The sequence below is a fragment of the Phalangium opilio genome, unplaced genomic scaffold (assembly GCF_054372755.1).
Source record: "Phalangium opilio isolate 3A_F unplaced genomic scaffold, DU_Popi_V2 ptg000105l_1, whole genome shotgun sequence".
Taxonomy (NCBI): domain Eukaryota; kingdom Metazoa; phylum Arthropoda; class Arachnida; order Opiliones; family Phalangiidae; genus Phalangium; species Phalangium opilio.
The window spans coordinates 1,633,641-1,661,037 of record NW_028324207.1 but is presented as its reverse complement, the minus strand read 5'-3'; the positions used below and the strand labels follow the sequence as shown (position 1 = coordinate 1,661,037).

Sequence of the window (27,397 nt, the reverse complement as noted above, 5' to 3'; positions counted from 1 at the left end):
GAGCCATTTTATAAACGAACACAATGTTATTAATTTTAAATTTTCATTTCAGTCCGTGTTTTAAAGCTGATAACTTTAATGATGAAGAAAGAATTGATTTTGTCAATAGTTGTGTTTTTCGTATGTTTTCCTCGTGAAACCGATAGTTTCTTTGACGGAACTGGTATTTTTTTCAATGGACTAGCTTACGGCAGCGGGTCTTCCCTGGTTTTGTTGGGCATCGCGGCTATATTAGAATCAGTTTGGGTTATCATGATCGGATTACTCTATTTTGAAGAACCGAATAAAGACGAAATTTACAAAGCAATTTTAGAAAAACGTAAAGCGAGTGGCAAGAAAAACAAAGTCGGTGACTATTGGATGGAATGGGCTAAAGCCAACAATATTTGGAACACAAATCCGTACCCTGTAGCGCCGCTTTTGGTAGCGCCTACTGTTGGAGGAAAGAAGGTTATCCAAAAGCCAAAACCTTCGAGGGTACCTAACCACCGCCGTGAAGAATTACATCAGGGGACATCAGCAAAGGGCCGTCGAAAAATACCTTCGAAGTATTTAGAAATTGGAGACTTTGACACCGAGGACAATTATTTTCCTTATACAAAGAGACATCGCTTGGTGCAAAGAAGACAAGACAATTATTGGCGTGAACACATTCAATCAAAAATTCAAGGTGAAAAAGAGCAAGTCAAACAATTTCTTGACGAATGCTGGAATAAGTTCATTTGTCAGCTTTCCAAAGAAATAATCAGAAATCCAATGTTCAGGTAACGAAAGAACTGCCCTCCATGAAATCTAACCTAACGATTCCATGAAATCATGTTTACTTTCAAATTCTGACATAACTATAATCTGGAAATGATTGTTTTTCCAAAATTTCAGAGTGAAGATTGTTAAAGCGAAGAGGAACATGCCCCCGTATGTTTACAAAGCATTTAGAAAGATTTTTAAACCACATTACTTAAAATGTGAAACTGAATTTCCTAAATGCGACATTAATTACAAACGATTTTTTACACCCCAGTTTTTCAGTTTATTTTTAAAGCAAATGCCGAAATCCTAGATAACTCGATTTTTTATCATTTATATTTTAAATAAAAATAAAGATTTTTAGTTACAGAAACAGATGCGATTTCTAGTGATTTTTTTGGAAATTTTCAGGAAGTATTGGAGTCTTATCCCAACCCTAAAATCCCTGTCTTCCACTGCACCCTCTTTGGTAGTGATCAGATACAAGCAACGAAAATATCAGGAATGCAGGCTTTATCGATTGAATCTCCAACTTACTAGCTTTGGTTTGCGTCACTGAACGCACTCAATGCTTGAATGCTCCGTAAAGGGAGCCCGTCAAGCCATCACCCCCACACATTTCTCACTACAGGCCATCAAAATTGGCAACTAGGAACTGCGAAGATGCGTACGCTCTATAGTTACGAGTGTATTGTATTTATGAACGGTTTTCAAGGTTGAATTTACAATTTTGATAAACATTCGTCTAACCGAATCTTACAGTCGGATTTCCTCAGACGTTTTCGCGGTTTTTTCCCGCGATAATTTTTATTCCTTCGAATAAAAAGAAAATATTCGACACTGGCAGAAGCCTCTTACATGGGCGTTCGAGGTCCTGCCAATAGTATGGCGACCGAGGGGGGGTTGAAAATTGATAACCCCGGAGAATCTTTAGATTCTCTAAACAAGGAACTGGAACATTTAAAGAGCCGATTAGACGAAGAAAGGAAGAAACTCAACGACGTAGCTTGTACGTTAATAATTTTTATACCCTTTCCATCAATTACCTTATCATCCTTAACGCGATATGGGAATGCGATGTTAGGCCTTGGCTCTTCATTCTGTCTGTCTTGTCTCTTATCATTCGTGTTTTGGTGGGAAACTGGCTTCTAAGTAAGACGTGATAATACTAGGATAAAACAAATCATTGTCATGTTTTCGAGAAATTAAATTAGCACAACGATTATATATATATCATATTCTTCAAATGGCTTGATTTTAATATTTTGATAATATGTTGGTAATCTGTTGAATGAAAAATTACATTTTCATCATTATGAAGGATGATAGGATCTATAAAATCCTTACAGAGTAAAATGAGCGTAGGGGCATATCTGTTAAAAATAAAGATGTCAATAGGCAATACTAGATGTAGCCAATATCCCCACCGACTATAGTATGCATGGCCACCGCCTCCTATATGCATAAGTTTATAAGATATGTTCCATAAGTTTGTCACTGGTTACTGAGAGCTTGTCATGAAGTGACGTAGATGAAACGTCATAGATTCTCGTAAAGCGACGCCTGGTGAGGCGCTGTCAAAGGCTTAGTACAGACTAAATGGGAATATGGACTGCAAAACCGCGTGTAGTAGTAGGTGAAACGTCATAGATTGTCGTAAAGCGACACCTGGTGGGGCGCTGTCATAGGCTTATTACAGACTAAATAGGAAGATGGACTGCAAAAGGAGTGTAACCAATTCTCGCGTCATTCTCGAACTAGCTCTCAGCAAGTCTAGCATTTCGAAGTATAGTTAGTGTCATACTTATGGAACATATCTTATAAACTTATGATTGTACGTAATACCAAAAGTATATATATATAAAAACATAAAGTACACTTCATTAACAATTCCCGCCTTTGGCTATAGACGACGTGTAAACTGAGAAGCAAACTACCCTCTACTCATAGCGTTTTCCTTTGTGTCCTCGCGGAGCGCTCCCATGGAGGAATAAAACTAGGAGATCCTATTCTTCAAAAACAGTCTTCAACGAAGCTGGAAACTACTACTACCATTTTTATTGCTCCTTGGGAGCGCTCCGCGAGGACACAAAGGAAAACGCTATCAACCCCCTACAGGCCTACTACACTCACTACCCAATCAGGGAAGAGCTTCTTGACGTTCTAGGCTTATAGAAAGTGGTACATGATGCTGGCGATCCAAACATTAATTTTTGGTACTAGAGCTAGCATCTGCTAGTTTATGACCCTATTCACGGCTTTTTCTCAGTGCCACGGTCGGGAAAGTAATCATACACAGAGGGGGTCGACACTATTCTGGGGGATAAAGAAGGGCTTTTCATATTACAAGGCGCGAGTACTTTCAACGATGTGCACTTTTTGCTTTTATATCTATGTACTTTTGCTGGTTCTTACCTGGGTCATTCTAAACTAACAGCGTTAGACCCTGCAATTACATCAATTTAAACTCCTTTTTAAAGTGGCTACTGTAGCACAACGATTGGAGAACCTACCAAATCTTAATATAAAGCCCAGAAGGGTTTTAAAAGGGCATCAAGGGAAGGTTTTATGTTCTGATTGGTCTTTAGACAAAAGGCACATTGTAAGTTCATCACAGGATGGTAAAATGATAATATGGGATGCCTTTACAACTAATAAGGTACTTTACACTTGCAAAATATGACAAAAACAAAAGGGGTAAGAAAATGTAGAGACGGGTCTTTTGTAGGAACACGCTGTTACAATGCCCACAACATGGGTTATGGCTTGCGCTTACGCTCCCTCTGGTACAATGGTGGCTTGCGGAGGTCTCGACAATAAAGTGACCGTCTATCCGCTAAGTTTAGACGAAGATGTATCCTCCAAAAAGAAAGCCGTTGGCACTCACACAAGTTACATGTCTTGTTGCTTGTTCCCAAATTCTGACCAACAAGTATATTAGATCGGCGTACGTTTTGAGAAAATTCTCAAACTGATTTGAAATCAATGTGCTTAGATATTAACCGGTAGCGGTGACAGTACATGCGCGCTTTGGGATGTAGAATGTTCTCAGTTACTGCAAAGTTTCCATGGCCATACGGGAGACGTAATGGCTATTGACCAGTGTCCATCTGAAACTGGCAATACTTTTGTATCAGCTGTAAGTATATATTAGGAATTCCATCCAATCGGGAAGGACTTGGGAACCTTTGATTGTTTTTCAAAAAGGGCTGTGACCGTCAAGCTTTAATATGGGATATGAGAACGGGACAATGTGTCCAAGCATTTGAGGGCCATGAATCTGATATTAACACTGTTAAATTCTACCCAAGTGGGGACGCAATTGCAACAGGCTCTGATGATTCCACGGTAATAATCTGTGGCCAATCAGTCTATAGACTATTCCATATAATTACTTGAAGAGAAACCAACACCCAGTGGCGTGAGGCCACCGTTTAAGGCTATGTCCCTCGCGCCAATAGGCAACGCTCGACAATGTCCCGAGTTCACAACACGCGTCAGGCTAACAGACTCGCGCTATCTCTAGCAATGATTCTTGGCGCGAAGGAACTAACCCAAGAAGGTGTTCCCGCCCTTACGGTGTTCGCTTCTCTTCTGCAATTTATGGAACGGTCTATTCCAGTAAAAATCGCTTGTAACAATCTATTAAAACTTCAAAACAGTGCCGTTTATTTGATCTGAGGGCCGACAGGGAAGTTGCTGTTTATACAAAACCAAGCATAATATTTGGTGTCAATTCTGTAGATTTTTCAGTAAGCGGTAAGTGAAATTTATTTTCCTTATTTTTTTTTCTTTGTGGTTTGTCTACTAATGTTTTTTCAATTGAAGGTCGTCTATTATTTGCTGGATACAACGACTATACCGTAAATGTTTGGGATAGCTTAAAATGTGTACGAATGAGTGTCTTATACGGGCACGAAAATCGAGTAACTTGTTTAAAAGTATCTCCTGATGGCACTGCACTTTCCACAGGAAGCTGGGATTTTACATTACGGGTAAATTGAGCCTCTTTTTTTAAATCCTATATAACATAATTTTGATCTACAAAATCCTATATAACATAATTTGACCTATAAAATCCTATATAACATAATTTGACCTATAAAATCCTATATAACATAATTTTGACCTACACAATCCTATATAACATAATTTTGACCTACACAATCCTATATAACATAATTTTGACCTATAAAGTCCTATATAACATAATTTGACCTACACAATCCTATATAACATAATTTGACCTACACAATCCTATATAACATAATTTTGACCAACACAATCTGATATAACATAATTTTGACCTACACAATCCTATGTAACATAATTTTGACCTACACAATCCTATATAACATAATTTTGACCTATAAAGTCCTATATAACATAATTTTGACATACACAATCCTATATAAGCATGAGTTAATAATATGTTAGCTCCCTATAAGTTACTCAGGCTCCATAGGCGTAATGTATCCAGCGATTTCTTCTCATTTCGCCCGCGCGGGAAAAAAATCCGAATGTTGCGCTCCCTCTTGTCGAAAAAAAATCCCGCTCGTACGGCTCCTCGACCTCGAGTCGTCGGCTGCTTTTTCACCAGGGAGTGTTTAGTCGTGAATGTTTATGTTTTAACAATTTAACATTAAATCGTGGCGTTTGTGTCAGTACTGAGACAAAAAATGCAGGAACTCAATGCAATTTTCCGATATTGATAAGGAATGCTAAAGATAAGAGTTGTTATTGTGACAGGAAAATTATACAATTGAGCTAATTCCAATCCACTTAACTGTTTTCTTAACCGAGGCTACTGAGCGAAATATTCGGCTGCTTAAATAGCTCCGATATCATTGGCTAGCTTCCACTACAAGCGCTTCCGGGGAAAAACCGGAAAGAAGAGTAAATATGATTTTCGTTCACGTGGCGGCCGCAGAGCGTCGCATATAATTGGGAAGCAGGCGGCGCGGCAGAAAACGCTGGAGTATAAAAATGAATTGCCTGAGTAACTTATAGGGAGCTAACATATTATTAACTCATGATATAACATAATTTTGACCTATACAATCAGATATAACATAATTTTGACCTATACAATCAGATATAACATAATTTTGACCTATACAATCAGATATAACATAATTTTGACCTATAAAATCATATATAGCATAATTTGACATATACAATCCTATACAACATAATTTTGACCTACACAGTCTGATACAACATAATTTGACCTACACAATCCAATATGACATAATTTTGACCTATAAAATCCTATATATCCAATTTAATTTTGACCTATAAAATAGAAATTTAAAGAATCATAATTAATAATTAATAATTATTGTGTTAATTTATGGCGGCTTAGGTGTGGGCTTAGGAATATTTAAAAACAAGAGAAAATTAACCATCCACATTTATTTCCAAAGAAATATGCCTCATCAAGTACTCATCTGTGTATTATAGCGTCTTTTGATATCTCTCTCTCTCTCTCTACTAAGGCATTTTAGCTGTAAACAACAACGCAAACAACACAAAGAAACGCAACAGAAATGCCTTAGTAGTGAAAAATTCAGATCTTAAAAAACAAAGAAACAAATTAACAAAACCCTTTATCATAAGTTCATAAGATATGTTCCATCCATAAGTTTGTCACTAGTAACTTAGAAACTGGAGCTGGTCATGAAGTGAATGAATGAGGTAGGTCATAGATTCGAGGTTAAGCGACATACGCCTGGTGGGGCGCTGTCAAAGGCTTAGTAATGCAGACTAAATAGGGGGAAGATCGACTGCATTATTAACCACACTCGGTGGTTAATAGACCTTTCCGATAAAAAAACCACATGGAATCATGGGTAGAAGGTCAGACAGCAGTTCATTCGAGTCAGTTCAGTTCTAGCAACAGCCAATCAAACCTAATCCACCTTATTCCCTTTCGCCGGAAGTTAGGCTTAGCTCGGGATTCATGGGGGTGAGTAACGGGAAGAAATTGGTCTGTCGTCCGCTACAGTACATATTTTTGGCTTTTGTAGCAGACGACAGACCAATTTCTTCCCGTTACTCACCCCCATGAACAGGCTGGGAAATAGCACACTTCCTCTGGTCCAAAACCAGTTTATTAATTGCTTGGACTAGTTTTTTAATTCAATAAGTGGGGGTTACTGGTCCTCGGGACCAGTTTATTAATTGCAAATCTATTGGAAAGCAAAGGCTGGGACCAGTCCGGAGACCAGTTAATTATTTCGGGGACTAGAGGGGTCACTGGTCCAAAGGACTAGTTTAAAAAATATCCTTATTTCCCAGCCTGCCCATGAATCCTGAGCTAAGCTATATATTCCCAAGCAAAAGGGAATAAGGTGGATTTATTCGCTCAGTACTTATAAAGGCCGTTTTCTGTCCAAGATTTAACGTCATAGGCGCATTTTTGTACTTTCGAGTTTCCAGTTTTTGTTATTTATTATATTATTTATACTTAATTTCGTAAAATATAGTGTATAAATATTATCTATTTATAACAGTTAAAAAATCCGTTAAGCCTAACTATATCCCAATAATCAAGCGCCAGATGGCGCCTGCTGTCGTATCAGTGACGTTTATCCGCTTGAAGTTGATACGCGCGTGCGCGAAACCTTTTAAACAAGACACCCCCCCCCCCCCGGCTCTGAAACTTTTTTGGAAAGGCCTATTCTCGCTTGTTGTCGTTGTTCTTGAACTAGCTTTGAGCTGTAAGTCTCTGGCATTACGAATTGTTATACTTATGGGGGGACATCTTATAAACTTATGCTTCTATCTCATTAAGAAATAATATAATAATAATAGCTTTATTTTTAAGTTTATTTTTATACCTCCGTTTGTTTCCAATTATTCTCGTTTATTTTTAAAAAGTAGGAAATATTTATTAATTTTATTTAAGCGTAAACTAATTTTTAATTTTATTTATTATTATTAAATATTAATTTATGAGTATTAGTTTTTCAAGGGATAGTGAAACCGATGAATCTGAAACCATTGAAGGTACGTGCTTAAATAAGATACCGAGTTATTTATTTGTTTTTAAATTAAATGAATAGTAATATCTAGTCCTATTCAAGTTTAATTAAGTATAATTAATTTTGATTAATACAGCCAATTAAAACCCCCAATTAAAAATAACCAAAAGATAAAGTTGATACATACATACATGTAGTGTATATAGGTTTCTAGAAACGTTTGCATGAATATAGGATGTTTAAACAAATATATTAAAATAATTAGTCGGATTTCTAAAATTAGACTTCGTTATAATAATTAGTCATTTGCTATTTAAAAATAATGTTTAGGATAAATCAAGTTATTTTATGGATTCAGAAAAATAATATTAATATAATAGAAAGTAATACACGACGTCACACCATTATCAGATTTTCAAGTTTGTAATGATGTCTCGATAACAAACAAACAAACACAGTGGGTTAAGAATTAGTCTTTGTTATGTTTTGTTTAGGGCTAATTACGGGCGCTTCCTTAGTACCACCAAGAAGCGATATCTAGTTTATTAGGGAGAAGGTATAAGATGCCGAAGTATTCGCGCGCCATAGTCCCAGTCCCCCCTTTCAAAATGCAAGGGGGGGGGGACGTAAAAGGAGGCCCGGCTATTTCGCCTCTCCTCAGTTGGAAAATATGACTGTAATTTTCGTCATTCGCGTCGCGCTGACGTGAGTTTTCATGAACCAATGAGATGCTGGTTGTAATTTAGAGGCGGGGGGATTAACTCCGGACCTACTATACGTTTGGACTTGAGATAAAGCAATAGAAATGTGGCGAATTTATACCTTCTCCCTAGTAAACTAGATATCACTTCTTGGTCATATATTGAACATACTTCGGAGACTATTTCTTAACCCTAATTATTTTATTATTTCATTAGTACTTAAAAGATTTGGCATTTTTTAAAATAATTTATTACGCCAAAATAATTAGTAATGAAACTTAACTAATTAGAAGATAAGTACTAATAAAGCCAATTAGTAAATTAGGTAACCCCAATCAAGGAAAAGAAACAAAATTTATCCGATGAACAAAAGTTAACTATTTAAATTAATTAATTAAGTCTCAAATTAACAAAGAAACAAATTAATAAATGGATATACCAAAAACTTACAACAAAGAAAAAAAAACATTCCTATAAAATGGAATTTGGTTTTGGAAATTCTATATTAAACGAACCAACTTATTAACAAACCAACCAACACCCCAACCAAAAGTGTAAATAATGATGACGTAATACCCCAAACCTTTTGTAGTGTTTAAAACCACCCAACCAACTTCCCCCCCCCCCCCGAAATATATCTTTCTTTTTAGAATAGATTTACATATAATATATAATATAAATAGGTTTATAAAATAATGTGGGCCATAAGTGACATAACAACGGTAAGTATGATATTACGTTACTTATGGACGTGAGCCTAACTATAATTTAAGTCATCCATGCTTACGCGTATAGTTATATTTAAAGCTCAACCGTGTATATAGAAAAGAAATAACTTTCGTCACTAAATGAAAATATTTGTAATTCCCCCCCCCCCTATAGGCTCTAATATTTAAAAATAATATTGACAACGTAAACTGAGTATATTGTTTGGAAAATGAAGATTATTGTAAGGACATAGCACTATAATACTCTTGTGTAAGTATGGGATTAACGAGAGGGGTTTTTATGGGAAGTGCTATAAGTTATCAGTAGATGGCGCTCCTTAGTTTTCATTTATGGGAGGTAACCTTGTAAGTCTTGTATAGTATAGAGAAATTTCTTTCCCATATACGGCAACGTCATAACCCTCTATCTCTTATCTTAGTGATATCCCCCCCTCCCCTTCCCTTCCGGGGGCAAATAGTATTCTCTAGTACAAAGTTGCCCCTAACGTAGGGGATACACAGTTCACTCCCCCTCTCAACCGAAATTACTCTATAGGCATAGAAACATCAATTTAAAACTTTCTACTTCAAACCGTAACATGTTAGAATCGTGTCGTCATCTACTGTGGTTTTCCTTTCATTTAAAGCAATAGTCTGTGCTGTGGTTTAGTTTAAACAATTGCCACTAGGTGCACCCATAGTCAAGGTGTAGAGACTCGGACTAGTTTTATCTTAGTTCTCGTGAACGAGTTTTGATTGGTTACTGCCTTTGACAAGGCCAATTTGGTGTGTTAAAGAGTAGTCAGCATGTTGAGGACTGTAAAGAAGGCATTGGCGGGTGGGTAAAATTTATTTGAACTACGTCAGAGGCACGTGACCGAGGAGAGGCGTGGTTCAAAAAAGCTTAGTTGGTTTTATTTTGAAAACAACCACTTCATGGAATTGGCGCTGCAATCTCGCGAAAAACAAGGACTAGGTGTCCAGTTCCACTCCACGAGGAGTCTTTGTATCTTGGCATCACGTGGTGTCTGTGACGTATTTCAAATACTTTTTACCCACCCGCCGATGCCTTCTTTGCAGTCCCTTTAAGGCGCCGAGATGGGGACCTTGCTCATGGCATTCCTTTCGTCCCTTACTTACCTAGATTATTATAGCCTTATGCCTTATACATCTTCTAAAATCCCAAAAATATTTTCAGTTTCCCGAAAAATAAATAAATTAAAACAGTCATGCTTTGTAAGAAAATCGTAGGATTCTCTTAAACAAATAAACAAACAAAGGGTATGACGTAATCGCTTCGTGGTAATTAAATAGATCTTAAAAAATTAAAAAAGATATTAATGTATAATAAATTAATGAATTCCAAAAAGACCCTAAAGGTGTTAAAGTTTTAAATGGTTTTACCCATTAATAAAAAGAAAATATTATATAGCAAATAAACAATTTATTAGGCTTAGGTATAGAGATTGCAATCGCTTAATTATTTATTTATTTATTTATTTAATTAGCCTTTGGTGCTTAATGTGAATATTAATGAACATTTTAACACTGGCTTAATTATATTTTAAGATAATGCCAAAAAAATAAATTTTATATAGGGTAAACAAAAATTAATTATTTGCTGTTTCAATATATATATATATATAATATATGCCTTAGATTTCAACTAATGATTGATTGCTAAGTGGTCCAAAAAAAGATATAAAATAATATTTGATATTATAGTCTATCGCTATAATATGTCTTTGGCACTATAAGTATCTTAGTTTTGTCAAATTTGTTCAAGATTTTTTATTTCATTTTAGAAATAATTGCATCAAATTAAAATGAATTACATCTGTCTGTCTAGTTATTAATTTTGAACAAAAAAGGTTAAGATTTTTTAATATAGGTTGGAATGTTGTAAGTCTATTTCTTTAAGAGATACAGGGAAATCCTTTTGAGCATGTTATAGTCCTATTTCTCAACTATCCAATGATACTAAGCAGTTCAGATTACAACAATCAGGGGCCGAGTAATTAAGCAAAATGTTCATAGACGGCCTCTCCTTAGGATTAACATGTGGTTATTTTCAACACACCTTTTAACCAAGAAGTAATATCTAGTTTATTAGGGAGGTATAAATTTGCCACATTTCCAGCTTTATCTCCAGTCCAAACGTATAGTAGGTCCGGAGTTAATCCCCGCCTCTAAATTACAACCAGCATCTCATTGGTTCTTGAAAACTCACGTCAGCGCGACGCGAATGACGAAAATTACGTATTTTCCGACCATGGACGAACCAATTGGTTCGTCGATGTTCCAACTGAGGAGAGGCGAAATAGCCCGGGGCCTCCTTTTACGTCCCCCCTTGTATTTTGAAAGGGGGACTGGGACTATTGCGCGCGAATACTTAGGCATCTTATACCTTCATCCTAATAAACTAGATATCACTTCTTGTTTTAACTCTACTAATCTTCAAATTTTCTTCTTTGTGTTTCAGGCCTACAATGATTTTTTTTTTTTTTGATATCTAAGTTGTTTGATACTTGCAAGAACAGGTGTAATCTCTGACAATACCCAAAGAGAAAATGGTAATCTTTTCACCTCATCCGCAAAAAGAAATATCAAATAGAAAGGGTTTTTGAGGGGCTTCCTAATTCAATTAGCCATCAGACGAAAACAAAGTACACACTGGTCCTACTGAAGATTAGATTAAACTGTAGCTAGGCTATAAATTTTTTGAACATCGTAGTATAGATGCGTTAGAATTTTGTTTATGTCAATAAGCTATTAATTTGCTCGTAAAGGTTAACAGGTAAGTTTAAAAAAAATTACTAATCTAATATATTTGGAGTTATGGAAAATTTACATCGAATGTTTATGATGTTAGTAAATGCATAAAGTTTCGTTTCGTATGTGAATCAGAATGTTTCCAAAGGCAAATAGAAATAATAGAAAGTGAGAAAGGTACTGGGAAGGTTAATGAAAGCCTCTTAATTTTAGTGACCCTCCCAACCAAAGTCTTAATATTTTTCACATTCACTGCTACGTTTCTTAGGGCTTGAGACCAATCACTAGCTGATCACTCTAATATTACCAGTTATCTTGTTTTATTTTAACTTTAAAATACGAAAATATTTAGTCAATTCGGTTTGTTCATTTGAATGAATTAAGGGATTGATCTGGAAGGGAACGCGTTAGAATTTATATTTTAACTAGCTGTTACCCGCGGCGTCGCTCGCGTGTAATAAGAACTTCTATCAAAAGGATATAAAGAATGGATAGATTTTTCTGATGACTACTATTTTTGTAGCACCCTAGGAGCGAAGGCACTCGGCGTTGCCCGTCAGCCCGTCGGGACATTTTTTATTACTTTTCACGCGGACATTATTCCATAAAGAAGGGTTTTTAAGTTTTTTGCCGCCATTTAAAAAGATGGCAACAAATCGAACCCGAAGGACCATTCAGCCCGTCTATAGGTTAAAGGAAACCAGTGTACTAAATATTTTTGAAATCGGTTGAAACGCGCGGACTTTGTTGCATAGAGAAGATTTTTTTACATTTCTGGGCGCCATTTTTTAAGATGGAGGCGGATTGGAAAAAATTTTCTTAGTACGCGCCTACTACTTATGAGCAACGTTCCTGCAAATTTTCAGCCTTCTAGGGCAAGCGGTTTGGGCTGGGCGTTGATTATCAGTGAGTCAGTCAGTCAGGACTTTGATTTATATAGATATAGATTTGTTCCAAGGAGATTATAATAATAGAGTAGAGTTCTTATAGCGCCACACCCGGTACTGGTTTGCCTCACTTTCATTTACTTCTATATGCCCTTGACGAAGCTAAATTCATTTTAACAGAATGGCCAGCAGCGTGTACTTCATTCGTGATTACTGCACCGCCAACATCTTTGCGAGAAAACCAATGAAATACGAAGGCGGTGTTGGTAATAGTAAGGAAGATATAAACAGGCCCAGCGGTTCCGGGGAGATAAGTAATTCCAACTACAGTTTACAAGATACAAAATACAGTTGCCCCAATAGAGACAAAATACTGAAAGACGATCACACAACACTCGTGGCTTGGTTCTGTTTTCCGTTTGCCGCTTGTCTCAATAAACCAGTCAAAACGTACGAATTGTTTACAAGCTCAGATGAACACGTGATCGAATATTAAAACACCGAATGAACAGACAATTGAGGGAAAAGCGTGGTTGTAAAACTGCCCCTTTCTTTTGACAGTGCGCAGAAACGGACATATACCAACAACAGAAAATGCCAGAAAATTTCGACACTCCCCCTAGTCCCTTGTACGTTAAAATCTTAGGGAAATCACTTCGCAGTGCTTAGCTTATCTGATTTTAATGTTTAACAGTAATTTACTCCACGAATTTGTACCGTGTCAAATAAAAATTTTAATACACTTGTGCGTGTTTATTTTCAAGAGAGGCTTTTTGTAAGACTCTCACCAGAGAGGAGAGAAAGAGGGAGAGAGAATCAGTATAGGCAGCCGTGATCCATGCGTGGTGAAAACGGGGGTAAATCTAGGGTACACCGCGGTGCCTATGCGCTGCTCTCTCGCGCACAGTTGAGGTAGGGGATGACAGAGATAAGGCGAGGAGGTCAATTCCCCATGCGCAAAGGTCTAAAACTAAACTACGAAACGTACCGAAAATTCCTTTTACTACCCCCTATTTTCCCATTTTTCGGCGGATTTTATAAAGCGCGTTTCTATCTCCCTCTTTCTCTCCTCTCTGCTCACATTACATTTGTATGAAATATTGCCAATAGAGCTATTTCAATTTGGGGGGGGGGGGAAGGAGAGCTTTTGGGGCGGGGTTTCGCTAGTCCCAGCCTAGGCGCCATATTGTGCGGGAAATTTAGCATAGAGTTCTTCAGCGCCCGCACGGAAGGAGGATGAAAAGCGGCTAGGTTTATTGGCTGGCCCAACTGTGACATTTCCCCCCTTCAACTTATATATCTCTATTTCTAATTCTCAATTCACCATTACACGCCATAGACAAACTCAGAAGTTATTTTAGTTCGCCCCTAAATTGGTATTGCAAGCAACGCGGGAAATTAGGCTTAAGAACTTGGAAATACTTTACGACGATCATGTAAGTAAAAAATACAGTTTTGTTCTACGTCTTTTTATGATGGGGTTTTGATTAATTTAAATACAGTCAAAGGTAGGGTTTACTGGGGGGGGGCTAGGTTGCCGTCTTTAATTGCTATATCAGAACTAAGACCATTAACAACCCTGATCAGAAGCAGGTAACGGAAATTTATATAATCTGTCCTATAAAGAGAGATTGTAATAAAGTTGAATTGGTGAAAATTAAAAGGCGACATAGAATTGAAGTATTGCTTCAAACTCCATTATTTTTAATTGAGAAATTTACTTAACTCTATTTGACAATCATAATATACACGATGTTCTTTTTTTAATCGAACAATGAATTTGCGATATTTGATCTCAAATCATTGTTTTCGTTATTGACTTCGAAAGAATCTTTATCGGTGTCGATGTTACCATCGATGCTGATAATTTCATTTATTAACGATTCTTCGGTTGTTGGAGAACCAGGCAAAAGATCGATAATATCTGGAACAACCGCAATTGTTTCGTCACTACCGGAACCACTTTTATCTTTTAAAAAATATGGCAAATTAGCAATGATATAAAAATGTATTAATAGTTCAGTCGTCAAAATGAAATAGCGACGATGTCCGTACATCGTTGATAAGAACGGATAACTTATTGTCAGTCGCGTAATATCGATAGTAAAATCGTTTCTTGGTAATAGCGATTCAATTTGATTCGTTGTAAAGGTATCGATATCTTACCGCAGTTTTTTTCGTCGCTATTATCGCCACAATCGTTGTCGCCGTCACACAAATATCGCGATTTAACGCATTTATTATTTCCACATTTGAACTCGAATGGTTTACAACCATTATCTGTATGAAATAATTCTTATGATTAAAATTATTTAGTCTAAGGTGAAATTTAAAATATTCAAGAGTACTACCGCAGTTTTGTTCGTCGCTATTATCGCCGCAGTCGTTATCGCCGTCGCAAACGTAACTTTCACCAACGCATTTTTTGTTGTTTCCGCAAAGCCATTTGTCAATCGGGCAGGTTATCTCCTCTAAATAATTAAAATATAAAAGAGAGATGAAGTTATTTCTTATCCCTAAATGAGGTAATGTTTATGAACATTTCTCTAATGTATATTTACCGCAGTCTTTTTCGTCACTATTATCTTTGCAATCGTCATCACCGTCACATTTAAATTTGACTGAAACGCATTTTTTATTGTCGCACGTGAATTCATCGGAATCGCAAACCTTTGTTGCTAATTGAAAAAGCAAATATTTTATATAAGTACGAAAAATAATCACACACAGAGAAGCTTACTGCAATTTTCCTCGTCTTTTCCATTTCCACAATCGTCATAACCGTCGCAAAGGTCACCGCGGGAAATGCACATACCGCTTACTCCACATAGAAATTTCTCATCAGAACAAATTCGGTTTTCTAAAAGTATTTATATCGAATCACCGATGAAAATCGATATAACATGAAGAATTGCCTCAATCGGTTTCTAACCACGCTTGTTTTTCGTGGTCCCGGTTGACAAATAAACACACAGACACAAAACACCATCGCAAAGCTAGGTTACATAATCATGAATGTTGTGTTTTGCGACTAAATTGTAGAAATTAGACTTAAAGGATAACTTGATTGGTAAATAATTACCGTTGCAGATATCGATTGACTCGTCCGAATTATCACTACAATCGTGCCCACCATCGCAAACAAATAGGTCCGAAATGCACTTGCCGTTAGCGCATTTAAATTGATCTATTTCGCAAGTTTTATTGGCGCAAAGCTCAAGGGTTTCGTCCGACCTATCGGCGCAGTCATAATCACTGTCACATACTGATCGGTGTGGAATGCACTCGTTGCCTCTGTTGCATCTGAACTCATTGTCCTCGCAGGCTTAATATTAACACGCAAATATTTAAAAACAATCGAATCAATGGTCTGTTAACTCTTACTCGTTGAAGATAAATCATTTGAGGATTCGTTAAGTGGAATTTTGGGTATTTCACATATGAAATTGTGATCATGGGAACAACGGAAGTTGTAAAGTTGCATGCTTTGACTGTAGACAGCGGCGCACCTCTCGAAGTTGAACAAATTGGGCTCACCGTCATGCCACAAGTCTTCTGGAATACCTTGTCCTTTAGTTGTCTTGAAATCGCCGCGGTTATTGATGGATCGGATTCCAACCCAATACATTTGGTGACGGGCATCGTTCAAATACGGACGAAGAAGGTTTAATTCATCTCGTGTTTCAAAAGTAGCCAAGTCACCGCCTAAAATTTCGAATATTGTTAATCAGTGGAAATCATTGATGACGTCAATTTAGGACTATTAGTACTAACCACGTTCTTTGCAGGAATGTCTGGCGATTTCCCAATCTGTTGGACTGCTACCAGTGTTCAGCACGTAACAGTTTTCTTTTCCAACGTCGATCATATGTGCACGAAAATATCCACTGTTCGGACAGACACCCTCGACTGGCTCTTGTTTCACGTATATTTCTGAACCGAAAAAAAGTCTTAACTATTTGATTTACGTAGAAATTTCATTAAAATTTTCTTACTGTTGTGTTTTATACAAATAAAGGGTTTCTTCTCTTCGCAATCCGCGATGGACCAACGCGTGTTACTTTTCAATTGGACACACTGCGTTTCTTGATTGCTGGAGTAATGAGGTTCATTTTCGTCCCAGTCCAAGTTGGTAACAGGGCGATTGTCAGACCACGAAAGCTGATGTCGTTTCTTATCCTCGAAAAGGTACAGTTCCTTGAGCTGCACTCAAAATAGGTAAATCGTTAGAGAGGCGTTCCAAGAAACGGTCCTTCGTTTTACATTAGCTTGTAGTCCGATCCAATAATTTTGACCTTCTTCAACGAGCGTTTTCAAGAAAGCGATTTCGAAGTTGTCTTGAATTGAAACTAAATTAGATGACTTGGCTTGGCACTCTTCTTCGGCTTCGGATCGAGATTTGGCTTCATTCGATACTGAATAGCAACTTTCTCTGTACTTTGTGAAGCCATTGGGACATTCGACGCTATCGGAATCAGATTCGGAAGCCGGCAAAGAAGGATCTAAGTCAATAAGAGAGAAATATCATTTGGTGCTATTATTTACAAATAATAATACTGACCCGTTTTTTGCTCGCACACGAAAAACTTCTCTGTGTCGCATGGAATATCATTCCATTGGCCGGCAGTAGATTCGTAAGTTTGCATCTGCGCGCAACCTTCATTACCATTGCTCTGTAATTGCCAAAGACGAGGGTATAGAGCCTAAAACTATGTACTTTGAGGTTGGTTATTGACTCTTGACTATACGTACGTTGCTCGGTTCACCACGAACCCAATTTTCGAAATTATTACCTCTCCGAGTGACGTATGTCACGGAGAGGTTCTAAATTCGACGTGTCTGTCTGTCTGTCTGTCTGTCTGTCTGTCTGTCTGTCTGTCTGTCTGTCTGTCTGTCTGTCTGTCTGTCTGTCCGTTGTTATACCCACGTGACCGCGTTCGCAGTTTGCAGATCGGAGCAAACGTGTATTCAATTTCCAGACCGCATTTACAGTCCCGGAAATTGTATTCCACTTACAGGCTATAACTCCATTGTCTGTCTAACAACTGTTCATTTGTCCACCCCACATGGACACCAGTCTGAACTTTCTAGCTTCTAAACACCACCATCTTCTAGTCTTTCGCCCATTCCACATGGACACCAGTCTGTACACCTGGCTTCTAACACCACTATCTTCTGGTCTTTGTTTTTGTCCATCCCACATGGACACCAGTCTGTACACCTGGTTTCTAACACAACCATCTTCTGGTCTTTGTTTTTGTCCATCCCACATGGACACCAGTCTGTACACCTGGCTTCTAACACCACCAACATCCTTAAGGTTAAGACATACGCGGCGATCGGCTAGGGTTACGAGAAACGTCTAGCCTTCCAATGGAGGGGTCTTCCTCCAAGGTTCACGCAATTGCGATGTTCTTATCTACAGCCGCGATTCGAATCCCTTATATACTACCTATTTGAGTAAGTCGAAGCAACCGGCGTATGCTTCATTTCAAACGCCAATATTAGTCAAGTCTCTCTAGAATGTTTAATTGTTCTATATCAAAACGATGTAACGTTCAATAAGGCAAACAACTGACGAAGAAAATATTTAATATTAATTATATTTATTTTAATATTTAAGATAATCTTGTTTCTCATCTCAAAATTAATACGGAAAGAGTTAAAAAGCAGCTTATTTTTTTGTCTGTGTGTGTCCGTCCGTTGTTACACTAGTGCGTCGCGTTAGCAGTTAGCCTTGTGTTGATGTGTTAAGAAATCATACAGAACCTTAATATTCCCTTTTTACATAATATAAAGTGAATATGTGGAAGTATTTTTCGTAATTATGATGCATTTAGTAGTTTTGTAGCTTTAAAGCTCTGTTTCATTTTGATATTCCAAAGATTTTTTTTAATATTGTTATTTGAAATGGCTGTTTATATATTACTTAAGCTATACGACATCTGTATATAGAATAATCCTTGGTTTAGTGACTTCATGAAGAAACCTAAGACCTAGACTCCGGCGGGTAAAACAAGTATTATCCGCAATAGGCTTAGTGAAACAAAGTGTAAATTATTGAGGCCTGAAGTGAAGTAAACTTTTGGCTTTGATTTTCGTGTCTGAAATGAAGAGACATTAACGGTTCAGAGTGAGCCGAAAGTTAAATACACTCTTAAATAATCAGGTAAAGATTTTATAATAGAAGAAAAGATCATGGTGGCAATTAGATTAGTAAAAGGGCTAGTGGTAAACGAGTAGCTACAGACTTTTTATTCTCTTTACGGTGCGCTATGACTATTAGTGCGTCTGGGTATAATTTAGCTTTGGTGTTATTTAACGTTAACATTCGTGTTGGCAAACTAAGAATATTGTTGAGGTGAGACGAGACGATTGTGTTTACACTGAAAACCAGTTGTGAATGTAGCTACCAGAATATAGGGTAAACAGCTGAAGCGTAGACTTCATTTCCTGTTCTTTTCCCCATTGACTGATTTCCATGTGTCCAAGATTTATCCTTATTGGATGTAAAATGTCGTCTACTTTACTGTTTGCTATGTTTGGAATACTACTTCAATATTTCGTAAATTTTTACTTCAAAAAAGTGAAATAACTCCATATCTGGGTAAATAAGTTTGTAGTAGTAGACCTCTTGACTCGGAGAGGTAATATTTTGGTTTTCCCAACTTGTTTAAACTGGTTCCGTCTACCCATTCATGCCTTGCCCATCTGTTTGGCCTTTTGAGACCAATTAATATTGATCCATGAACACCCGACTCTCCCACTAGGGCCGTTAGGAAATCTACGAATTTGGACGTTGTGACGAAGTCAAACATCATGCGTTTATGGTAGCGCACTAATAACTACCTTGTTCATCTTGATTATGAATGGTAACTAATCGACCACCTTGCCCTTGACAATATTGAAGTGCATCGTCGAAATCCATGGGTCTAACATTCTCGTCGTTTTGTGTGAAAACTTTGTAACATTTCGCAGAGCCTTCTATTCAATTTTACATGAACTTTATTACGTACGATAGCGTATATTTTCCAAATTAACTTGCGTTACTAAATACCATTACCGGTCCCAAATTTCTTCCATCCTGATTTGCAATTTCCTACGGGATCCGGTTCTGATTCAGCGGCGGCAACGGCAATTATTGCCAAAGCTAATACTACACCGAAAGTTCAAGTTAGAAAGCGTTATAATCAGTTTTGTTTAATAGTATAATTTTCATTTCGAAACAAATTAAACATAGACCGTAATTATATTATAAAAGTATCTTACCAAGTATTCGCATTTTGAATTAATCGTCCGTCGTGAACGGTGTCAGAACTCAAAATTAATTGGACTCGATACTTAATTTGGCTCATTTATAACGAGTTAACTAATTTTGCAGGAAATTAATTAAACAGCAGTGATTAAATGTGTATTGATCATTTCCGATTGATAATAAATGTACTTCCTTTAATCCGTCATCACACATTCTCTAATTGAAAAACGTTGAATCACGCCATCCTTTTTTCACGGTGGTATTCGCTACATGGCAATTACACGAAAAAAATGTGCTAAGATTGCCAAATAGTAAAGGTGATAATGACAACGCAACAATGCGAATATTGATTAATTTTATTTCAGACTAAGGACAAACTTCAAAAAATGGTGTGAACCGGCCTTCATCGCAATCCTAAATCTAATATAACGAAATATAATTTCCGATGCCGGTTAATTATTTGAAACTCATTATAGAGCGGAAATAATATAATTTATTCCAAGACGGTCAATCATTGGTGTTGTAATACAGTGTGGAACCTGGAATACATAGAGCTAATTGGAATCATTGCGTAGCCATCTTTTCAACGAATCTAGGCGATTTTGTGTTAAGAGCTAGATTAATCATTATGTACGATGAATATTACCTCGCGAATAATTTATCTCGCCGGACTTTGCACTTGCGCGTGCCAAGGTGCTCGCGTTGGTTCCTACCAATGAAATCACAATTAGTAATAAGTCAGATTTATGAATAGTGGTCGGCAATTGGATAGGATAATATCTGTTTGTTTTATCTTTATCCATAATTTGAAATTATCCACGGGAAATCTATGATTAATGCAATATAATCACGAATAATTATCTGATTATTATCCATGGATAACTGATTAATCAAAATTCTGTGGATTATCTTGTCCAAACGCCGACCACTATTTATGAAGCACGGCCGACTGCACTCAAGCCCGGCCCACAAAAGCCCATTAGAAATTAACGTGGGATATATGAAAGCACAATGGTTCCTATTAGATGTATTCCTCCCCTCCTTTTCAATAGGGTCACGGTCAAACTTTTAGAGTAAAGCGTAGGGCACTGCCAACACCTTTGCAAGAAAACCAATGAAATACGAAGGCGGTGTTGGGAATTTAGCTAGGAAGATATAAACAGGCCCAGGGGTTCTGGTGGGATAAACAATTCCAACAACAGTTTACAAGATACAAAATACAGTTGTCCCAATAGAGAACATCACACAACACTCGTGGCTTGGTTCTGTTTACCGCTTGTCTCAATAAACCAGTCAAAACGTACGAATTGTTTACAAGCTCAGAAGAACATTTGATTGAAGTTTGAAAAATCAAATGAACAGACCATTTCGATGGGATGAAGGAAAAGCGTGGTTGTAAAGCTGCCTCTTTCTTTTGACAGTACACAAAACGGACAAGTACCAAATGAAAATGAGGGAAATTTTCTTTTCCTTGCTCGTCCTTCGTTTAACTTTTAGGGAAATCACTTCGCTGTGCTTGTCTGATTTTAACATTTAACAGTATTATTACCCAATGAATTTGTACCATGTCAAATACTAAAATAATATTATCGATACAATAGTGAATGTTGATTTTTCAAGAGAGGCTTACTGTAGTCGGGAAATCGAAATATAATAATATCATCTCTTCAAAATCGATCTTTAATCAAAATAACGCTCGCATTACATTTGCATAAAATATTGGCAATTTCATACTCTTATTTTTTGTCAGTCACCCTTCTCAATCCACCCCATAGACATTAGACCATGTAGTAAGATTCTAGACAAGTGATCCATTGAACCCTTGTAATTGAAACTATTTTTCCCACGAATGGGGATGCACGAATGAAAAACATTTGTCACTCTAAAGCAGATACAATTCTTCCTATACTAAAAGAGTCGACAAATCGATGCCAGTGCCTTGCATGAAATATCAAAGAAAAACAGGCCTTGGAAACGGGCGTTTGTGCGCTACCGTCAATTTTCTCCTGAGCGTTGCCTGCTAGAAGGAGAACATTTTTTTTCTTATGTCCAGTCAGAAGTAAATGAGGGGGTAATGGGAAATTGCCCTTAACATTAAAACAATAGGAGTTGACAACTTCGGTTCATTTACTTCTTATCCACTACTTTTTCATTTTTCACACAGTGCTTTCCAGGACTGGTGGCCTTGTCTACTTTTTAACATTGGGAGTTGCACATCCTGTAGAGCGTTGAATGTTTTTCACGCGCGTCCTTTATCCATGTTATTTTAAGTTTTTAACTTTGGAAATTAGACTTAACAGTTTGGAAATATTTTACGACGATGACCTAAGTTATATTTCCCATAACTTTTTATCGTGGGGCTTTGATTAATTTAAATAGAGTGGATTTACGTGTATAACCTTTGATAAGACGGCAACCTGACCTCCACACATGGGATTCAGGCATAGGACAGAGCTAAATTAGGCTTGGGTTAGGTTAGCTTTAACGGAAAGCGAGGTTGCGATCTCTCAGTTGTAATATCAGAAGTAGATTACGGGAATTCATATGATTTGTCTTATAAAGACGTACATAGGCGAGAGAGATTGTAAAAAAATGTTGAGGCGGTGAAAATTAAAAGTAAGTGAATTAAGGTATTAAATCAAATAACTATTTTTAGTTGAGAAATTTATATATCTTTATATGACAATCGTAATATAGGCGCCATACATATTTTAATCGAACAATGAATTTGAGATTTTTGATTTCAAATCATTGTTTTCGTTATTGACTTCGATAGAATCTTTATCGGAGTCGATGTTACCATCGATGTTGGTAATTTCATTTATTATCGATTCTTCGGTCGTTGGAGAAATTGAAAAAAGACGTATAATATCTGGAGCAGCCGTTGTTATATCTTCACTACCGGAACCACTTTTATCTTTAAAAGAAAGAAGTATGACAAATTATCAATGATATAAAATTATATTAATAGTTCAGTCGTCAAAATGAAATAGCGACGATCTCCGTACATCGTTGATAAGAATGGATAACTTATTGTCAATCGCGTAGTAACGATAGTAAAATCGTTTCTTGGTAAAAGCGATTCCATTTGATTCGTTGTAAAGGTATCGATATCTTACCGCAGTTTTGTTCGTCGCTATTATCGCCACAATCGTTGCCGCCGTCACACAAATATCGTGATTTAACGCATTTATTATTTCCACATTTGAACTCGAATGGTTTACAACCATTATCTATATGAAATAATTTTTGTAATTAAAATTATTTAGTCAAAGGTGAAATTTAAAATATTCAAGAGTACTACCGCAGTTTTGTTCGTCGCTATTATCGCCGCAGTCGTTATCGCCGTCGCAAACGTATCTTTCAGCAACGCATTTGTTGTTTCCGCAAAGCCATTTGCGAATCGGGCATGTTATCTTCTCTAAATAATTAAAATATTAACGAGAGATAAAGTTATTACTTATCCCTTAGAAACAGTTCGTTAATTATCCAATGTTATTTATATTTACCGCAGTCTTTCTCGTCACTATTATCTTTGCAATCGTCATCACCGTCACATTTAAATGTTGCCGAAACGCAATTCTTATTTTCGCACAGGAATTCATCGGAATCGCAAACCTTTGGTGCTAATTGAAAAAAGCAAATATTTAATATTAGTACGAAAAATAATCACACAGAGAGAAGCTTACTGCAATTTTCCTCGTCTTTTCCATTTCCACAATCGTCATAACCGTCGCAAAGGTCACCGCGGGAAATGCACACACCGCCAACTTCGCATAGAAATTTCTCATCGGAACAAATCCGGTTTTCTACAAGTATTTATAGCAATAAAAATTTTAATAACTTGAAGAATTGCCTCAATCGGTTTCTAACCACGCTTGTTTTTCGTGGTCCCCGGGTGACAAAGAAACACGCACACAAAACACCATCGCATTACATAATCATGAATGTTGTGTTTTGCGACTGAATTGTAGAAATTAGACTTAAAGAATAACATGATTAGTAAATAATTACCGTTGCAGATATCGATTGACTCATCCGAATTATCGCGACAATCGAGCCCACCATTGCAAACATATCGGTCTGAAATGCACTTGCCGTTAGCGCATTTAAATTCATCTATTCCGCAAGTTTTCTTGGCGCAAAGCTCTGGAGTTTCGTCCGACCAATCGGCGCATTCATAATCACCGTCGCATACGTATTCGCGTGGAATGCACTCGTTGCCTCTGTTGCATCTGAACTCATTGTCCTCGCAGGCTTAATATTAATACGCAAATATTTAAAAACAATCGAATCAATGGTCTGTTAACTCTTACTCGTTGAAGATAAATCATTTGAGGATTCGTTAAGTGGAATTTTGGGTATTTCACATATGAAATTGTGATCATGGGAACAACGGAAGTTGTAAAGTTGCATGCTTTGACTGTAGACAGCGGCGCACCTCTCGAAGTTGAACAAATTGGGCTCACCGTCATGCCACAAGTCTTCTGGAATACTTTGTCCTTTAATTGTCTTGAAATCGCCGCGGTTATTGATGGATCGGATTCCAACCCAATACATTTGGTGACGGGCATCGTTCAAATACGGACGAAGAAGGTTTAATTCATCTCGTGTTTCAAAAGTAGCCAAGTCACCGCCTAAAATTTCGAATATTGTTAATCAGTGGAAATCCTTGATGACGTCAATCAAAGACTATTATTACTAACCACGAACTTTGCATGAACGTCTGGCGTCTTCCCAATCTCTTGGACTGCTACCAGTGTTCAGCACGTAACAGTTTTCTTTTCCTACGTCGATCATATGTGCACGAAAATCTCCACCGATCGGACAAACACTCTCGACTGGCTCTTGTTTCTCGTAGATTTCTGAACCGAAAAAGTCTTAACTATTTGATTTACGATGAAATTTCATTAAGATTTTTTTACTGTTGTGTTTGATACAAATAAAGGGTTTCTTCTCTTCACAATCCGCGATGGACCAACGCGTGTTACTTTTCAATTGGACACACTGCGTTTCTTGGTTGCTGGAGTAATGAGGTTCATCTTCGTCCCAGTCCAAGTTGGTAACAGGGCGATTGTCAGACCACGAAAGCTGATGTCGTTTCTTATCCTCGAAAAGGTGCAGTTCCTTGAGCTGCGCCCAAAATAAGTAAATCGTTAGAGAGGTGTTCCAAGAAACGTTCCTTCGTTTTACATTAGCTTGTAGTCCGATCCAATAATTTTGACCTTCTTCAACGAGCGTTTTCAAGAAAGCGATTTCGAAGTTGTCTTGAATTGAAACTAAATTAGATGACTTGGCTTGGCACTCTTCTTCGGCTTCGGCTCGAGTTTTGGATTCGTTCGATACTGAATAGCAACTTTCTCTGTACTTTGTGAAACCTTCGGGACATTCGACGCTATCGGAATCAGATTCGGAAGCCGGCAAAGAAGGATCTAAGGCAATAAGAGAGAAATATCATTTGGTGCTGTCATTTACAAATAACAAGGAAAAAAGATAATTTTGCAAAACTCCGTGTGGTTTCCGATGTGCTAACGATTTAAGGCGATACAGTATCTCGCATACATTTTAAAGTTACGAAGAGTGCCACACAAACTTGATAAAGGTCTGTCCACTTCAATACTCGCGGGATACAGTGATCACGACACTATAAGGTGCCATATCTAGTTTAGGATACAATTTTTCTCTTTCCGTAATTCGTAGAAAATCAACAAATAAACCCTTTCAGTAACAAATTTCACAATTTCGTTTGAAAAAAAAAACAAACTAAATCTATTAACGTACTTGTCTATTGAAAATGTTCCCGATGCCTATGTAATTTCCCCCCACCGCGACAAATCGGGCTCCAATGAGGGCAGGCTTTCTATACATGTGTATGTATACGAAAACTGGTTAAAGGTCCTAAAACTGATGGGTCAGGTACAATGTATATTCATACGGATCTATCAAACAATTTCCATGGCATCGCGTGCACTGCCTGTTCGCATGCATTACACAAACTAATTAACTAAATAACTGGGTACAAGCGCATTACTCCGTTGGTTATTACATAACCACACGGAGTAAAAAAACTGACCTGTTTCTTGCTCGCACACGAAAAACTTCTCTGTGTCGCACGGAATATCATTCCATTGGCCGGCAGTAGATTCGTAAGTTTGCATCTGCGCGCAACCTTCATTACCATTGCTCTGTAATTGCCAAAGACGAGGGTATAAAGCCTTAAAACTGTGTAATTCGTGGATGGTTATTGACTCTTGACTATACGTACGTTGCTCGGTTCACCACGAACCCAATTTTCGAAATTATTTAAACTTGTTCCGTCTACCCATTTATGCCTTGCCCATCTGTTTGGCCTTTTGAGACCAATTAATATTGATCCATGAACACCCGACTCTCCCACTAGGGCCGTTAGGAAATCTACGAATTTGGACGTTGTGACGAAGTCATACATTATGCGTTTATGGTAGCGCACTAATTACTACCTTGTTCATCTTGATTGTGAATGGTAACTAATCGACCATCTTGCCCTTGACAAAATTGGAGTGCATCATCGAAATCCATGGGTCTAACGTTTTCGTCGTTTTGAGTGAAAACTTTGTAACATTTCGCAGAGTCTTCTATTCAATTTTACATGAACTTTATTACGTACTATCGCGTATATTTTAGAAAAAGTAACTTGCGTTACTAAATACCATTACTGGTCCCAAATTTCTTCCATCCTGATTTGCAATTTCCTACGGGATCCGGTTCTGATTCAGCGGCGGCAACGGCAATTATTGCCAAAGCTAATACTACACCGAAAGTTCAAGTTAGAAAGCGTTATAATCAGTTTTGTTTAAGAGTATAATTTTCATTTCGAAACAAATTAAACATAGACCATAATTATATTTTAAAAGTATCTTACCAAGTATTCGCATTTTGAATTAATCGTCCGTCGTGAACGGTGTCAGAACTCAAAATGAATTGGACTCGATACTTAATTTGGCTCATTTATAACGAGTTAGCTAATTTTGCAGGAAATTAATTAAACAGCAGTGATTAAATGTGTATTGATCATTTCCGACTGATAATAAATGTACTTCCTTTACTCCGGTTTCTAATTGCAAAACGTTGAATCACGCCATCCTTTTTTCACGGTAGTATTCGCTACATGGAAATTACACGATAAAAATAAGATTGCCAAATAGTAAAGGTGGCAATGTCAACGCAACAAGGCGAATATTGGTTAATATTATTTCACACTAAAGAGAAACTTCAAAAAATGGTGTGAACTGGCCTTCATCGCAATCTTAAATCTAATATAACGAAATATAATTTCCGATGCCGGTTAATTATTTGAAACTCA

At 37.2% G+C, this 27,397-nt stretch overlaps 5 protein-coding genes across 8 annotated transcripts; 3 read left to right on the top strand and 2 right to left on the bottom strand.

The window, feature by feature from the left end:
• The first annotated feature begins 81 nt into the window (after positions 1 to 81).
• LOC149625166 (uncharacterized) lies at positions 82 to 1,221 on the top strand. The gene is made up of 2 exons (XM_089852079.1): positions 82 to 764; positions 880 to 1,221. The coding sequence occupies exons 1-2, from the start codon at positions 82 to 84 to the stop codon at positions 1,058 to 1,060; spliced, it is 864 nt and encodes a 287-aa protein (XP_089708205.1). The 3' UTR covers positions 1,061 to 1,221.
• A 119-nt stretch (positions 1,222 to 1,340) lies between these two features.
• Gbeta5 (guanine nucleotide-binding protein subunit beta-5) lies at positions 1,341 to 10,983 on the top strand. Its single transcript, XM_089851949.1, has 8 exons — positions 1,341 to 1,756; positions 3,228 to 3,406; positions 3,476 to 3,679; positions 3,743 to 3,886; positions 3,955 to 4,095; positions 4,410 to 4,506; positions 4,576 to 4,742; positions 6,113 to 10,983. The coding sequence occupies exons 1-8, from the start codon at positions 1,606 to 1,608 to the stop codon at positions 6,122 to 6,124; spliced, it is 1,095 nt and encodes a 364-aa protein (XP_089708075.1). The 5' UTR covers positions 1,341 to 1,605; the 3' UTR covers positions 6,125 to 10,983.
• A 625-nt stretch (positions 10,984 to 11,608) lies between these two features.
• On the top strand, positions 11,609 to 13,522 carry LOC149625164 (uncharacterized). The gene is made up of 2 exons (XM_089851731.1): positions 11,609 to 11,938; positions 12,981 to 13,522. Exon 2 carries the CDS (start codon positions 12,982 to 12,984, stop codon positions 13,294 to 13,296), a length of 315 nt encoding a protein of 104 aa, XP_089707857.1. The 5' UTR covers positions 11,609 to 11,938; position 12,981; the 3' UTR covers positions 13,297 to 13,522.
• Positions 13,523 to 14,451: 929 nt separating this feature from the next.
• Positions 14,452 to 27,138, bottom strand: LOC149625162 (uncharacterized). Its single transcript, XM_089852078.1, has 28 exons — positions 26,957 to 27,138; positions 26,745 to 26,843; positions 26,535 to 26,669; positions 26,321 to 26,469; positions 26,129 to 26,240; positions 25,249 to 25,487; positions 24,981 to 25,188; positions 24,762 to 24,920; positions 24,372 to 24,692; positions 24,070 to 24,312; positions 23,745 to 23,864; positions 23,565 to 23,681; positions 23,360 to 23,476; positions 23,175 to 23,288; positions 22,777 to 22,972; positions 22,446 to 22,509; positions 22,023 to 22,142; positions 17,362 to 17,473; positions 17,064 to 17,302; positions 16,796 to 17,003; positions 16,575 to 16,733; positions 16,185 to 16,505; positions 15,883 to 16,125; positions 15,541 to 15,660; positions 15,362 to 15,478; positions 15,152 to 15,271; positions 14,967 to 15,080; positions 14,452 to 14,769 (listed from the first exon to the last, which is right to left on the bottom strand). The coding sequence occupies exons 1-28, from the start codon at positions 26,967 to 26,969 to the stop codon at positions 14,564 to 14,566; spliced, it is 4,485 nt and encodes a 1,494-aa protein (XP_089708204.1). The 5' UTR covers positions 26,970 to 27,138; the 3' UTR covers positions 14,452 to 14,563.
• LOC149625163 (snaclec ZK002 subunit beta-like) lies at positions 18,715 to 21,840 on the bottom strand. Of its 4 annotated transcripts, none has more exons than XM_089851936.1 (7): positions 21,047 to 21,840; positions 20,702 to 20,764; positions 20,070 to 20,594; positions 19,864 to 19,956; positions 19,650 to 19,784; positions 19,378 to 19,584; positions 18,715 to 19,299 (listed from the first exon to the last, which is right to left on the bottom strand). In XM_089851936.1, exons 3-6 carry the CDS (start codon positions 20,080 to 20,082, stop codon positions 19,379 to 19,381), a joined length of 447 nt encoding a protein of 148 aa, XP_089708062.1. In that variant the 5' UTR covers positions 20,083 to 20,594; positions 20,702 to 20,764; positions 21,047 to 21,840; the 3' UTR covers positions 18,715 to 19,299; position 19,378. The 4 variants fall into 4 exon arrangements, with proteins under 4 accessions (XP_089708062.1, XP_089708064.1, XP_089708063.1 ...); XM_089851938.1 differs by having other exon boundaries at positions 18,715 to 19,584; positions 21,047 to 21,330; positions 21,420 to 21,840; XM_089851937.1 differs by having other exon boundaries at positions 18,715 to 19,584; positions 21,047 to 21,630; positions 21,686 to 21,840.
• Positions 27,139 to 27,397: the final 259 nt, after the last annotated feature.